The sequence below is a fragment of the Garra rufa genome, chromosome 18 (genome assembly GCF_049309525.1).
Source record: "Garra rufa chromosome 18, GarRuf1.0, whole genome shotgun sequence".
Lineage (NCBI taxonomy): Eukaryota > Metazoa > Chordata > Actinopteri > Cypriniformes > Cyprinidae > Garra > Garra rufa.
In genome coordinates, this window is record NC_133378.1 from 19798317 (window position 1) to 19814385 (window position 16069).

General features: G+C 39.8%; 1 protein-coding gene across 3 annotated transcripts in view; it reads left to right on the plus strand.

The window, feature by feature from the left end:
- The window catches only part of flna (filamin A, alpha (actin binding protein 280)), a 50537-nt gene that overhangs the window by 14264 nt on the left and 20204 nt on the right, over positions 1 to 16069 (plus strand). For all 3 annotated transcript variants that reach the window (XM_073823069.1, XM_073823070.1, XM_073823071.1), the window contains exons 3-23: positions 5876 to 6127; positions 6880 to 6977; positions 7596 to 7743; positions 8428 to 8624; positions 8733 to 8895; positions 9380 to 9580; positions 10754 to 10891; positions 11412 to 11538; positions 11634 to 11770; positions 11865 to 12061; positions 12148 to 12261; positions 12338 to 12481; positions 12835 to 12958; positions 13053 to 13213; positions 13289 to 13379; positions 13548 to 13717; positions 13897 to 14014; positions 14756 to 15018; positions 15253 to 15571; positions 15654 to 15827; positions 15905 to 16067. In XM_073823069.1, coding sequence (XP_073679170.1) covers positions 5876 to 6127; positions 6880 to 6977; positions 7596 to 7743; positions 8428 to 8624; positions 8733 to 8895; positions 9380 to 9580; positions 10754 to 10891; positions 11412 to 11538; positions 11634 to 11770; positions 11865 to 12061; positions 12148 to 12261; positions 12338 to 12481; positions 12835 to 12958; positions 13053 to 13213; positions 13289 to 13379; positions 13548 to 13717; positions 13897 to 14014; positions 14756 to 15018; positions 15253 to 15571; positions 15654 to 15827; positions 15905 to 16067 — 3499 coding nt within the window. The remainder of the gene's footprint in view (positions 1 to 5875; positions 6128 to 6879; positions 6978 to 7595; positions 7744 to 8427; positions 8625 to 8732; positions 8896 to 9379; positions 9581 to 10753; positions 10892 to 11411; positions 11539 to 11633; positions 11771 to 11864; positions 12062 to 12147; positions 12262 to 12337; positions 12482 to 12834; positions 12959 to 13052; positions 13214 to 13288; positions 13380 to 13547; positions 13718 to 13896; positions 14015 to 14755; positions 15019 to 15252; positions 15572 to 15653; positions 15828 to 15904; positions 16068 to 16069) is intronic.

Genomic DNA, 16069 nt, shown 5'->3' on the forward strand with positions numbered 1-16069 from the left:
TTTACACAATAGCAATATTTTTTTTATTATTTTAAATTTATTTTAAGTTCTTATATATACATACATACATGCATACATACACGCATACATACACACACATATATATATGTATATGTGTGTATATATGTGTATATAAAAATATATAATTAGTTTCATTAAACTTGTAAACCCTCCTGCAGTTCTTACACAAACATCAGTTTGTGAAACCTTGACAAATGTAAGGTTTAATGCACTTCATGTTGTTAAAAATACAAAGAGTAAGAAAATGTTATGTCAATATGGTGCAAAATTTATCCCATTTAAATTAATGTGATAAACAAAGGTAATCTCATTATATTACATAATGTGTAATGTATTGCGTTACTAACTACAATTTTTGTCATGTAATTTGGAATTAGTAATGGATTACAATTTGTAAGTAATCCACCCAGCTCAACGGTTAAAGTTGTCATAAGTGGTAGTTAGGTATTTCTGTAACCTATTTTATACAGTAGTCCACATTTAAAGTGGATCGAAACCTTTTATCAAAGTTGTCCTAAAACCTAAACAGTACCCCTTTTTATCTTAGGGCAACTTAACTCTTTTTGATACACTTCAAATGTTGACTACTGTATATTGTAAACTATTCCTTTTTTTTTTTTTTTGGTGGAGCTCAGAATTAATCAAATAACAGAATTATCCCTGGTAACACATGCAGGACTTCTCCAGTCACATCCGCTTATACCTGCTGCGTTCTTCCAATCACCTGCAAGCTCTCATTCAGATCTGCCTCCCATCCAATCATCAACTGATGCCCACGTCCTGCCCTATTTTTTTTTCGCTTAATAATCCATTTTATTCAGATGTATGTCACCACGTGGAAAAGATATGTCACTGCTTTTGGTACAATTCTAATTTACTTCTCACTTTAATAGAGTTTACCAAAAAAATCAATTTGTCATGTTTGGATAAACTAGCATTCCAAACTATTTTTTTTCCCTTCTGCGGAACACAAACATTGTGGTCCAAACAACTTTCACTTCCAGTTTTTAACTAAAATGTATTTTATTTTTTTTAAATAATCATATTTTGTGCTCCACCGAGGAAAGAAATGTCTCTGTAGACTAGAGAAAGAGAAGGCGGGGAGGTCAGCCTTGTCGACTTTTCCATGTCTCTGATTGCATTTGTGTATAGACGTCCCGACCGCGATGATAAGACCTTTTTGGAATGTGTGCAATTTCCTCAATCCCCGTCTACGGCTGTGCGCAAACATGAAACTGCCACTGCCGGAAAGTGACCTCAACTTTGTGAATGAAAAGTTATTTGGCTAATTATCAAGCTAAAATATGTGACATTTTCTTATAAAATGTGTCTCGAGGACGAACACTCCTACTTGCCCTCCTCATCCTCGGCATTCTTCAGACATCTGCAGTGTGTTATGTTGTCCAGCGGTGTGGGGTCAAGGGTGAGGGCTGATGTCAGAGTGGCTGAGGTTATTTGGCAGGTCCAGACAGAGGGTGAGTCATGGGAATGAATCGTGCTCTGATCCACTATATGATGACTCAGCACTCCAACATGGCTCAGACAGGAAGGCCACGACTCACCAACCCAGTTTCTGTCCCTCCCTGCTCAAGTCCATGGTTGTGTTCAAAAGCTTGGCAAGCAGTCTATGGAGGTAGGAAAGTAACAAAGAACATCCGAGTCCTACCAAATGATGCATATTGTTGCCTTTAACCCACAATTATTGGCGTGCGGTCAGTGGTTGGTAGAAAAAAAAAGGTTTCTAATGGAGCTGTTTAAATTCATCTAAGAGTGTGGTATGACTCCTAATGTCTTCTGAGAAATAAGCATTATGGTCTCTAAATATTTACTTTGTTTATCTCAATCTCTAGATTTGTTTTGGATCATCAGACATGATGTCATGATGCCTTCATGCAGAAAACATCAAGTTCAATCATCGAGTGACTGGGCAGGAATGCTGCTTCCTTGGATTTCGAGCACAGGCTATCTCTGTCCTTTGTATATTTTGTCTTTGGCTGTTTTAGTCACAGTCCTTTTTGGTTCTGCCCTTCAGTTCTTTCCGTCATCTATCTCTTTCTCTGTCTCCGGTGATTTATCTTCTCTTACTCATTGCCAGCGTTCTCTCTCGGACATGAGATTCATGTTTTGGGAATTTGATGGAGAGCTGTGAGCACAAATGTCCTTAAAAGGAATGAGTGTGCTGTGTGTGTTTCCTGCAGTGTGTGGTGGGAATGCTGCAGCAACACAGATTCCTGTCATGTTTCATATGTTTGCCATTGTGTGCAGTGCGTCACTGAGCCTGTATCCCTCTCCGACCCCCACCCAACATGTTTAGACATGGTTAAGGATGGTCAAGGGGGTCTTCACGAGCCATTAAATTGATTAGTGAGGTCAACTAGTCTGAGTATTGACTTGCATGGCTTAATATAACAAAAGATTGCTCTTGCTGAAATATGTAGTGGAAAACCCATGAAGGATTTACATAAAAAAAAAAAAAATTCAATCACGTGAAATTGTTGGAGGTATTGGCGCTGCCTGTTGCTATTTTTATCGCAACACAACTCTGGAAAAAAAATGATACGACGACAACTGCTACTGAAATAGCTTATAGGTGGCGATGGATACAAGTGTAGGCTTAACCCAAATGCCATACTATCGATTTTCCCCACAAGGAGTCTAAATGCTCCAGATATTGAGTAAAATTCGCGCTGAGAAACTCCTTCAGTGGCTGCGGCGTCATGACGAGCGTCAACATGTTTACATCCTGCCAGGATGGCATCTAGCATTTCTGATCTCTGCCGTTTGTAAGCTCTTTCAGTAGCTGTGGTCTACTAAAAGCCTCAAAAGCATCAGGCTTGAAGTGGAGAGAACAAAGACGCGGGTCTTTAGAAAGTTTTCTTCATCTACAGGCATCTCCCATTCCTTTCTTCTCTTATCGTTAGGACAGCAGTGAAGACTTAAATTGATTAACTTGTTGGCCTTTGACTGAAAATGACATCCAAAAGCCACACAATGTGGTATTGTATGACTATTTTCTGAGGAAAGAGGTGTTTCCAAATTTCACATTTCACCCAATGATTATACAGAAATGAGTTTTTTTTTGTTGTTGTTGTTGTTGTTGTTGTTGTTCCTCCATGTTTCATTTAACATTTTATAAAACCAAAAATGCAGTCTATGTGAACTCCTAAGAAATACTTTTGATCAGTGTGGGACATGACTCTAAATCAGCCTAATTACATGGGGCTCTTGCTGACTAGTAGATTCTTTGTTCAAACATCCCTACACCCATCCCAAATGCACCCCAAAAAGTTGTGCTGAAACATGAGCTCACATTACATTTTTACTCATTCATCAGTTTCTTAAGAACCGTAAACCACAATGCTTTTCTGAGTGTGAGGGTGGGCCACTTAGGGGAGATGAATAAGATGGCATGAATTTTACATGAACGCCCACTTAATCCCAGTTCCATTGAGCATCAAGGTCTTTCCTCTGACTTTAAATATATGAAACAAGCAGGATTTTAACAAATGTCAAAAGCAGATCAATTCCCAAGGCTCTAAAGGCCAAAAAATCTGCTGCATGACAGAAAATAACACTGGATCATTTTAATTGTACAGCCCTCAGGATGTCTGTGTAAGCCTTGACCTGCTTTGAGTTGATTGTAAGGTCCGCCTCTAATACCTTAAACAAGCACCAACAAGTTTGCATGTAATAACACTCTTCTTATTTTTTATTTTTTTTTTTATTTCTCTGCCTCAACAGTGAATCATAGTCTGCTGCACTGTTGTATTATGCAAAGCTGGGTTTGTTTCTAATATTCATGTTTTTCCCCTTGAGTACCATTGTGGGGTGTTCCACTTGGGCTGACTCTGGAAGAATTTGGTGATACTTAAACTTCCCCTTCCAGCATTAACCATAATGGCACTTCTTTATAGGTCCATAAATTTCCATATTATTGCTCGGATGCTGAAACACATGCCCAGTGTGTTTGGTCTGTGAATAAAAGGATCAGAGAGGGTTCAATAGCACCTTCACCAGAAGCCAAGATGAATTCCAGCAGACTCTGGGGGCTCATGGTTTGTAAACCGCACCGGGAGACCAGAACTAGAGAAAAATGCGAATGTATTATTTTACATGGCCAAACAAGCGCTGTTGGATAACATTTTATCCCCCTCCTGACCTGTTCCAGTTATGTGAGATCTCACAATATACAGTGCATTCACTTTGAGTCTATTTCTGAACCGTTTAAATGTTTTCTTTCCTCTTTGGGGCAATGATTTGCTCATAGATTGAGTTTTGTTAGGTTTTACAAGGATAATTTACTCAAATGTAAGATCGTTTTGAAGATTTTGAATCATCAAAACCTTGATTCAAAAAGTTAATTGTGAAAATAATCCTTATGAATCATGACATTGAACCCAAATGTGTACCATGCACTGTGTGTTGATCAGTACAAATGAATGTAAGCCTGAATTAAATTGGTTCATTATAAAGCAGTTGATTCATATGGATTGTTTATAACATTATAAACTTTATGAAGCTTCAAAGTTTTAAAAAATCTAATTTTTCTAAATGCAAGGCCCTGTTATTAACCATAATTGCGTTAACATTAACTATGAGTAATACATTTGTGACCCTGGACCACAAAACAAGTCATAATGGTCAATTGTTTTTATTTTTAATATTGATCTTGATATATACATCATCTGAAAGCTGAATAAATAAGCTTTCCATTGTTTCAATGTTAGGATATGACCATATTGGCTGAGATACAGTTTGAAAATCTGGAGTGTGCAAAAAAAATATTGAGAATCACCCTTTAAAGTTGTCTAATTGAAGTTCTTTGCAATGCATATTACTAATCAAATAAGTTTTGAGATTTACACTAGGAAACTTAAATTTCTTCATAGAACTTGATCTTTACTTAATATCCTAATAATTAAGGTGCATGTTAACTCGCCTTGTCACCTATTTTGCTCACTACTGGTAGCACACATTGATATATAGATTTGATCGAAATGGTCTCCCCTCCCTTTTGTCCCTTGCAAGGTTAACTGCATCCTTAGTGGAGCATGTGTCAGTTAATACAGGAAGTTGCACTGCACTGTGCTGCCCTGCCCAACTCCTCCCCAGAGGCATGTAAGCACCATCAAAGAACAATTATCCACATTATCTTCAAACATCTTTATTCTGATTTAGAATGTCATTTACACGTCTCAGCTGGGATTAGGCCTCCCTTAAACACTAAATGCAATGTAGGACACAGTGAGATTTTTTTTGTTTGTCTGTGCTTTGAAATAGTTTCGTGTGTTGCTCTTCTGTAACTCAGAGCGTGTGTACAAGCCTATAACCACATTTTGGATGGGCGTATGCTCTTGTTAAAGAGAAATGGCAAGGGAAGGGGAAGTGTGAAAATGTTGTATGAGGGCGTAGATCAGATCTTGATGTCGACACAGGGTGGAGCGACTAGAGGAGGAGATGGGTTTATATTTATTTTCATCTTATAATAGCAGAACAAATATTAATTGACTTCATCTCTCGGATTTCAAATTGAAATTTTGTACTGAAATGATCCTCAGATGTGACTGTGCCAACCATCTAGACAGTTTAATCCACAAATGTCGTCTTTGATTATCATCTACACTCTGAATCTGAAGTCATGCCAGCTTTTAAGTCTGAATGTGCAGATACAAGCACTTCATTGTTTGGTGACCATTTATTGGATGGCCTGCAACACATTGCACCATCTTGCGTTGAGTGATAAAAGGATTTGTTACAGCTTTACAGATAGAGATGTTCTCAGATGATTAAAAATCGTACTCCAATTCGTTTTGGCAAACTCTGTGTAACACTTCTCTCTGTCTCTTTGTTACAGACAGTAAGGCCATAGTGGATGGGAACCTGAAGCTGATCCTGGGTCTGATATGGACTCTGATTCTCCATTATTCCATCTCCATGCCCATGTGGGACGAGGAGGAGGAGACCGAAGAAAGCAAGCAGAAGACGCCCAAACAGAGGCTGCTCGGATGGATCCAGAACAAGCTGCCCGAGCTGCCCATCACCAACTTCAGCCGGGACTGGCAGTCAGGAAAAGCCCTTGGTGCTTTGGTGGACAGTTGTGCTCCAGGTGAAAGATCTAAGATGGCCTTAAATTTGGTATTCCTATTTGGCATGTTCTGCCTACTTGAATGACAAAATCATGATCAGTAGACTTAAATATATCCACCTTTTTCTTCAAAGCGGAAGTAAGCTTATGGGTGAGACTTTCTGTACATTAGCTGCTCTAAAGATATGAGAAGAATTTCAATGAGCAGTAAATGGTAAAACTATTTGCACTACAAACCATTGTTCATAAGACAATACAATAAAATAACATGGAAAGGCAACCATAACTTTGTCACCTTGTCACGGACAAACAGTTCGAGATATCAAAAATCCCTTGGCAATTTTGCATCCCCAATGTCTTCTTGACTGAGTTTGGTGACAATCATTTGGAAATCCTAGGAGGAGTATTGCGAAATTTGCAATATCAAGCTAAAAATAGCTGGAAGTGGGTAAGACTAGAAGCCAAAATTTACAAATGGCTGCGCCTAGGTGGATACATTTGATTTTCTTTTAGATTGTTTATATACAGTCTTTTTACTCAGTTGGTTGCATAAATGTTAAGTGTGTGTGTGCATGTGCATGCGTGCGTGCGTGTTTGTGTGTAAGTTTCCAACTGAATTGAATCCAGTTAATCCAAGTCAAACATCCCTTAGTTTCACAGTTATCTTCCATGCTGTCAATAGCAAGACCAGAAAGTATTTTCAAACTGTTCTAGCACAGTCCTTAGAAAACAAAGCAAATACAAAAATATTTGTTTTTATTTTTGGTTTGCAGGTCTCTGTCCAGACTGGGATTCCTGGGACCAGACCAAGCCTGTGGACAATGCCAGGGAGGCCATGCAGCAGGCTGATGACTGGCTTGGTGTTCCTCAGGTGCTTTATCTTAGCTCAGTCATCTCTTGCCTTTTCATTAACAACTCAATCAAAGAACACAATGTTCTAGAGGCCCTATCTGGCATGCGTCTAATTCAGTGCAGCAACTATGGCTTTTGTGGTTTCATCGCGACCTGAATTGGAAAGGAAACGAATGAAAAAGCATTTGGCTCTCTCACGACACATGCCAGTTTCACCTTGGTGATAACGGTACAGTTGCAATTAGTAATCTCGCCTAGAATTCCAGCAGTCCTTATTTCACATTTTTGACAGACTAGACAAATGAGGAACTGAGTCAAATCACTCTTTTCTCTACTGATGTATTGAAACTACCTTTCTTTGTCACGGCGCGTGCTGATGGTGTGCCAAAGCTGGTATGTTGCGTGCCGACGGTTATGCATGTGGTTAGATGTTTCCGTCCTCAGGGCTGATGTTACTATGATACAGACTTCTCAATTTGTATGTAATAAACTTCCCGTTGCTATGTGGGCATGGTTACAAGACATGTTGGATGATTAAAAACTCATTTTAAACATTGTTTTACAACATTAAAAAAAAAAAAATTGCATGCATTTTGGTTAGCTTGGGTTTAAATCGCATGCCTTGTTTGTTCACCAGGTGATCACTCCAGAAGAAATCGTTGATCCCAATGTGGATGAGCACTCTGTTATGACTTACCTGTCCCAGTTCCCCAAAGCCAAACTCAAGCCTGGTGCCCCCCTGCGGCCCAAACTCAACCCCAAAAAGGCCCGTGCCTATGGACCAGGTAAACCATGACCAGCTACATATTGCAGTTTTATTGTTCAAATGGGTCATGAACCGTTTTATTTATTATTTTGCTCTTCTCCGAGGTCCCCTTATGTTATCTGGATTTTTACATCACAAAAAATCATAATTTAGAAGTAATAAGCTTTTTTTGAATAGGCATGGCAGATTGTAGACTCTGACATGAATATCCACTGCTCTGATTGGCTAATAGTTGTGCATGTTTGACAGCCTACATCCTTCATAGTTGGATGCTGCTGTGATTTTTAGGTTAAAAATGCACAAATGCTTTATATATTAAACAATCTGTAATAACAAAGCAAAAGTGACCTTGTAATAAGTTACTCATGCTTGTGTGTGGCGATCTTACTGTCAGATCCAATATAGCTGGCACAGCAATCTTCTAGTTTTAAACTTTCTGAAAATCCCACATCAAATTGTTTCTTACTTGAAAGGAATCTGCGGTAAAATGAAGTGAACAAAATGCCAAGTTCTTGTTGACGTGGGATGTCATTAAGAATAAAGTTCATCCACTCTTTCCTAATGTTGGGATCTGAAGGAAGGCAATGCAAAGACCGTTTCCCACAACTTTTTGGTTTCTCAGTTCATGACCTCTTTAATATTAGTGTTTGAGAGGCACTTCTTGGAAAGTGAAGAATCATGGATTTTGTTCTGTGTCATGCAGGTATTGAGCCAACAGGTAATGTTGTGATGAAGAAGGCAGTGTTCACTGTTGAGACCATCAGTGCTGGTCAGGGCGAGGTTCTGGTTTACGTGGAGGACCCAGCCGGCCACCGCGAGGAGGCCAAAGTTACAGCCAATAATGACAAGAACCGCACCTACTCAGTATTCTACGTACCAAAAGTCACTGGACAACACAAGGTACCCAAAAGTGTTTAGCTTTAAAAAGATGAGACCAAAAAGAGTTTAAAATAAGTGGAAGCAAACAGTCTTGACTGGTTTTTAATAGACCCATGTCTGTTCTCCTAGGTGACAGTGCTGTTTGCAGGGCAACACATCTCCAAGAGCCCATTTGAGGTGGATGTGGGAATGGCTCAGGGAGACTCCAGCAAGGTCACTGCCCAGGGCCCAGGACTTGAGCCTGCTGGCAACATTGCCAACAAGACCACATACTTTGATGTCTACACAGCTGGTACTTGTCCTCAGTATATCATATGTTATGCTTATTTTGGTTGTAGATGATGATGCTTTTAAAAATAAAGTATATCAAACAAGTATTTTATTTTTGTTTTAGCTAAATAAAGATCCAAATGGACAAAATAAACATCTTATTAGTTTAGTAACGTTCATGCAAAATGCGTTTTAGTTTTGTTGGACCACAAAATCAGTCTTAAGTAGCATGGGTATATTTGTAGCAATAGCTAAAAATACATTGTATGGGTCCAAATATTTTTCTCTTTTAAATAGTTGTATCTCGGGCAAATATTGTCCTATCCCAACCATACATCAACGGAAAGCTTTTTCATTTCAGCTTTGAGATGTATAAATCTCTCATGACCCTTATGACTGGTTTTGTGGTCCAGGGTCACATTTAATTACATATATGAGATTAATATGTACTGGCAAAATATGCATTTTTAAAAAAAAATATAATAATAATAAACACTCTCTCTCAGGTGCTGGAGTAGGAGAGGTTGAGGTTGTCGTTATGGACCCCAGTGGAAAGAAAGGCACTGTTGAGTGCAGCGTTGAGGATAAAGGCAACAGCAGCTACCGATGCACCTACAAGCCCACTCAGGAGGGCCAGCACATCATCTATGTCACCTTCGCTGGCGGGCAGATCTCCAAGAGCCCTTACACTGTCCATGTGGGAGAGGGTAAGAGCCAGAGAAGGGCTAAAAATGCATTAAGACAGGAAAGGGAAGTAGATGAAGGGGATATACATACATGGGGTTCATTTTAATGAGACATGGAAATGCCATTACCACTGAGTAGTATGTTTAAAACCTCTTGAGATACGAGTTTAGGTTTCTGTTATCTGTCTTTGCTGCATGCTCTTGTCTGCATTTCTTTTTCTTGCTGTCTTTTTTTCCTCTGTTTTTCTTCACTGGCAATTGTGTCTCTCCTTTTGAAGGACGGGTGTCGTCTACATCCACTGGTATCTCTCCTTTTCTCTTTGGATCGGCCTCCTTTTGCCTTTTGATGTCATTTCCCGTTTCCTTGGATATGGCTTGGGTACTCGACCTGCTGCTTTTCTGTCAATGTCCTGTTTTTAGTTGCCCCTCAGACCCTTTGTTTTTAATGTGCCAATGAAATTACATGACATCATTTTGGACTGCTTATATAGACCTGTGTAGACAATGTTATCCGTGGCAATGTAAGCCAAGCAAAATTCCTGTGACTCAGTAATGTGTGGCGCGGTAGTCAAATGGAACATTAAAAATAGCGTTTTATTATCGGACAGCTTTTCCACTAGTATTATTCAGCACTGTACAGTCATTCTTACCACTTCCTCTTGTAAGGCTGCTTGGATTAAGACAAAGAAAGATAAGAATTTATACCATTAGCAGAGCCTAGTATCTCTCCTCCAGTATGCTTGGTGTTTTCCTGGCTGCTTTTTTTGAGGAACGGACTTGCAATACAAGTTTAGCTTTATTTCTACAATTATAGAAGTCATAAATTTCAACTTGTTCCTCAGTTTGTAAATGCAAGACACATTTACAGTAATCAAATGTACAGTGGAAGTGTGTTGCATTAAAATAATGTTAAACATAGTTTCAAAAGCATGTTCTTGACACTATGAAAGGTAACGTGACTAGTTCAATAACTAGCACCTAAATAACTCTTCACAGACAGTTAGCATAGTTCAATCTTGTCTTGACCACAAAAACCCAATAACTAAAGATGATAAAAAAATTGTCTACGTTTTCTATGTATGATTTGTACATGTTAGGATATTGCTTTTTAATGCTGAATACCTTCTTTTTGTACATGGAAGGGCACACAGTTAACTACAGATTTGTACTAACTTTGTTACCTGTTCTCCCCAGCCTGTAATCCAAGTCTGTGTAAAGCCAAGGGCCGTGGTCTGCAGCCTAAAGGCTTGAGGATCAAGGAGACTGCAGAGTTTAAGGTTTACACCAAAGGAGCTGGCACTGGAGACCTAAAAGTCACCATCAAAGGGCCTAGTGAGTGGATCCCATACTCTTATTTACAGTGCCAGAGCCCTCTGAATTTTTTACTTTTGCTACAGTACAGATGTTTTATGAACTAAGCTGGGTAGATTACTTACACATTGTAATCAGTTACTGATTCCAAATTACATGACAAATTGTATTTAGTAACTATTACATAATTACATTACACATTTTAGGTAATATAATCAGACTACTTTTTGTTTACTTTTAGGTTTCTTTTGACCTAACTCATTTATCACAATTTAAATAGGATAATATTGTATCAATATTGATTACAAAAAAAATTGTGTGAATTGGGAGAATCAATAAATTGAATATTTTTTGCTGTTGTGTGAATATGTAATCTGTGTAAAGTAACTGTAGTCTGATTAAGAGTATTTTTAAAATGTAAATTAATCAAAGTAAGTACTTAATTTTTGGAATCTGATTACATAATCCAGATTACATGTTATCAGTTACTACCCAGCTCTATTTATGAATTAGTCACCTAACTACTAAATGCATTACACAGAGGGTCTCGAGGAGCCCTGTAAGAAAAAGGATCTGGGAGATGGCGTGTACAGCTTTGACTATTACCCCACCACACCTGGAAATTACATCATTACAATCACATGGGGTGGACAACACATCCCACGCAGGTAAATGATTAATCCCACACATCTGATAGATAACTCAATTCCTGAAAATGGTGATGATAACTCACTAAATGTTCATTTCTTATTCTTGTTTCTAGTCCATTTGAGGTAAAGATTGGATCTGAAGCAGGGCCGCAACCGGTGAGGGCATGGGGTCCAGGGCTGGAGAGTGGTGTGGTAGGCAAGTCGGCTGACTTTGTGGTTGAAGCCGTTGGAGATGACGTGGGCACTTTGGGTATGTTTCTCTGGCTCTACTTTCACTGGTCTGTTTGAACAGCATACAATTGTATTTTTTGAATCCAGTACTAAAATGGGAATTCTCCATTCAGGTTTCTCAGTGGAGGGCCCATCCCCAGCTAAGATTGAATGTGACGATAAGGGAGACGGCTCCTGTGATGTGAGGTACTGGCCCACAGAACCAGGCGAGTATGCAGTTCATGTGCTCTGTAAGAACGAAGACATCCAGCTCAGCCCGTTCATGGCTGAAATTGCACCTGCACCAGGAAAAGACTTCTACCCTGACAAAGTAATTAATTTGGCTTCATTCTAGAAAGCTGTTGAGAGCGGTTGGTAATCCATATTCTAAATGAGTTGTTCTGTTTTGTAATTCAGGTGAAGGCTTATGGTCCAGGTCTGCAGAGCTCTGGCCTTTCAGTCGGCAAACCAGCAGAGTTCACTGTGGATGCCAAACTAGGTGGCAAAGCTCCTCTAAAGATTCAAGCTCAGGTGTGGATTCTGCTTTATGACTCATGACTGATTTAGAGCAACCAGTTGAAGCACTAACAAGCTTTTTCCCTCTCAGGACCGTGATGGAAACCCAGTGGATGTGCAGGTGAAGGACAACGGAAATGGAACATATACCTGCAGCTACACCCCTCGCAAACCTCTCAAACACACTGTGATGGTGTCCTGGGGTGGAGTCAACATCCCAGAGAGCCCATTCAGGGTGGGTAGTCATTCAGATATGGTTAACATCCTTGGAATTGCTAATGAGAAGTGTTGGTATGATTATTTAGGGTCTTCTTGAAATGTCTCTAACATACTGCGTTTAAAATTCCTCAATGGTCATTTAAAACACCCTTTTTACCATGTCAAAAAAAAAAAAAACTGTTCACGGTGACCCGTTTCGGTGCATGACTAAATGATTATGAGCTACTGCTTAACCCCCTCCTTCTCTCTTCTGTTTTTTTGTGTATTCGGTTGCGCATTTACACACATGCCAAGACACATTTATGTGAAACCACCATGTAAAAGTAAATTGTGTCCTTTAATGTGTTTTCATTTGCATTTGTTGTGTAGATGAACATTGGTGCAGGGTGCCATCCCAATAAGGTGAAAGTATCAGGACCTGGAGTGGCCAAGACTGGCCTGAAGGCATATGACCCAACATACTTCACTGTGGACTGTGCTGAGGCAGGACAGGGTAAGAAGTTTAACTCATCTAGATATAATAAAACTAATATTTTCATGTCTTTTGGGGGCAAATAAGCTTAATAGTGTTGTTTTTGTCTTTCTAGGTGACATCAGCATAGGCATCAAATGTGCTCCAGGTGTTGTGGGACCTGCTGAGGCTGACATCGATTTCGACATCATTAGAAATGACAATGACACATTCACCGTCAAATACACTCCTCCTGGAGCGGGCAGCTACACAATCATGGTGCTGTTTGCCGATCAGGTAAGAGGAAGCACAAGTGTATGTGGTGAATGGTCTAGTGGGGTTTCTTTTATTCAAACTAGTTTCGTTTTCTAGGCCATTCCTATGACACCCATCAGAATCAAGGTCGATCCCTCTCATGATGCCAGCAAGGTTAAAGCAGAGGGCCCTGGACTCAACCGTACAGGTGAGAGAAAAGATTTTATAAAATTCACAAATGTGACCCTGGATCAATGCATTGTTGAAAGTGTGTTGTTTTTTTTTGTTTTTTTGTTTTCCCCCCCCTTCAGTTTTGTTTTTAGTTTAAAGATGAATCTCTTATAGTGATGAAAAATTGCTGTTATTTCTCTTCAAGGTGTGGAGCTGAACAAACCCACTCACTTCACTGTAAACACCAAGGCCGCAGGCAAAGCTAGGCTTGATGCTCAGTTCACTGGACCCACCAAGGGAGATGCGGTCCGTGACTTTGACATTGTTAACAATCATGACGGCACCCACACTGTTAAATACACCCCTGTTCAACAGGTGAGCACACGTTTGCCGCTTCAATCTCAATGACTGGTGATGATTGGTTTGGTGTCAAAAAGAATATTGCAAGGTTTGAATGTTGTAATTGTGGTTCTCTAAATGTTATTTAGCCATTTGAGTAATGTTGCAATCAATGTGGTTTTTTTTTTTTTTTTTTTTTTTCTCTTTCTCTGTAGGGCAATATGGGTTTGAATGTGACTTATGGTGGTGATCCCATTCCCAAGAGCCCGTTTGCTGTCGGAGTTGCCCCATCCCTGGACCTCAGTAAAGTTAAAGTGGCAGGAATTGGAGATGGTAAGTTATCACTTGTACTTGTTTAGCTCTGTTCTGTCCAGTTCACAAATATGTAGATCACTTCTCAAAAGAAAAATATAAAGAGATGTTTATGTAGAGTATGTATAAAAAAAAAAAAAAGTTTCTTTAGAAAAATCCTTCAGGTCCCAAAAATGCCTTAGTTTGTCTTTTTTTTTTTTTTTACACTGAGGACAACTGAGGGACTCATATGCAACTATTACAGAAGGTTCAAACTCTCGAAAAAATATATTTCGGCAAAATAAGAAAAGTACATACTTTTCAAAAGTTTACACCCCTGGCTCTTAATGCATTTTTCCTTCTGGAGCATCAGAGCATTTGAACCTTCTGTAATGGTCCCCCAAGTTGTCCTTGGTGTGAAAAATGGATCTCAAAATCAAACAGTCATTCTTGCAAAGGGTTCAAATATACAAAAACACTGGAAAAACCAAAGAATTTGTTGCACCTGAAGGATTTATCTGAAGATCAGCAGGCTGTTTAACTAGGACAAACAAGTGACTCATGAACTAAACAAAAAAAAAAAACTGCTGTGCATCATTCAGTTAACACAAGTGTATGTAAACTTTTGAACAAAGTCATTTTTATAAATTCAACTTTTTTTTGTGGACTACATGTAAACATCTTTTATTTGAAATATCTTGTTCGGGTCAGTACTAAAAAAACAAAAAACATGCAACTACCTTTACCCATTTAAAACTCAATTATCTGTACTTTCTTTTCTAGCAATGACAGTTGGAAAGGATCAGGAGATCACAGTCAAGTCCAAGGGAGCAGGCGGTCTGGGCAAGGTTGGAGCCAAGGTCACAGGTCCATCTGGCAAATCTGTGCCTTGTAAAGTTGAATCAGGCCTGAGCCCTGAAACCAGTCAGGTCCGTTTTATCCCCAGAGATAAGGGACCCTATGAGGTTGAACTGACATATGACGGCACCCCCATTCCCGGCAGTCCATTCCCCGTGGAAGCCATTGCGCCTACTGACCCATCCAAGGTAATGTAGTTTAAAACTGTGCTCTACCTAAGAATGAAATGTTATTGCCAGTTTAACAAGACGACAAAAAGGCGTCAGCAAATGCTCTTTGTGGAGTGTTCATTCTATAAACTGTAATTTGCTTAATGTTGCACAACACAGTGAGTGGTTTTGGCATCGAAGTCCCATATTGGCTTTGGCCGTTGAACAAATATACTCTTTCATTCATATCCCAACGTCTCTTCTCATGTGTAGGTGCGATGTTCTGGGCCAGGTCTGGAGCGAGCGAAGGTTGGCGAGCCAGGACAGTTTGTGGTTGATTGCACTAATGCTGGTCCTGCTGAGCTGACTATTGAGATCATCTCAGACAATGGCACCGAGGCTGAAGTCCATATTCAGGACAATGGTGATGGAACCTACACCATTACGTACATCCCTCTGTACCCTGGAGCTTACACCCTCACCATTCGCTACGGCGATCAGGATGTGCCAAACTTCCCAGCCAGACTCAACGTGGAGCCTGCTGTGGAAACTGGTGGAGTCAAAGTGTTTGGACCTGGAGTGGAAGGCAAAGGTAGTGTGTTGCTCTCAGGTTTATCAGACAGGAGTAGCTCTCGTCTTTGCTTATTTAGTCACTTTGAGTTTTTTTCCTGTAGGTGTTTTCCGGGAGGCTACTACCGATTTCACTGTGGATGCTCGTGCGCTTACCAAAACTGGTGGCAATCATATCAAAACCTGTATCAATAACCCATCAGGCAACCACACTGAAGCTTTGATCAGAGATCTGGGAGATGGCACCTACCAAGTGGAGTACACTCCTTATGAGGAGGGTGAGTTCCAGCACCACTTGTAAAAATGTGGTATATTATAGGTTGCTTTTACACTAATCTGTGGTGTATGTTAATAGGCACACACAGTGTTGAGGTTACATACGATAATGCACCAGTTCCCAAGAGCCCGTTCCGTGTGGCTGTGACCGAGGGTTGTGACCCAGCACGTGTGCGTGTACATGGTCCAGGACTGCAGTCTGGCATCACCAACAAACCCAACAAGTTTACAGTGGAGACCCGGT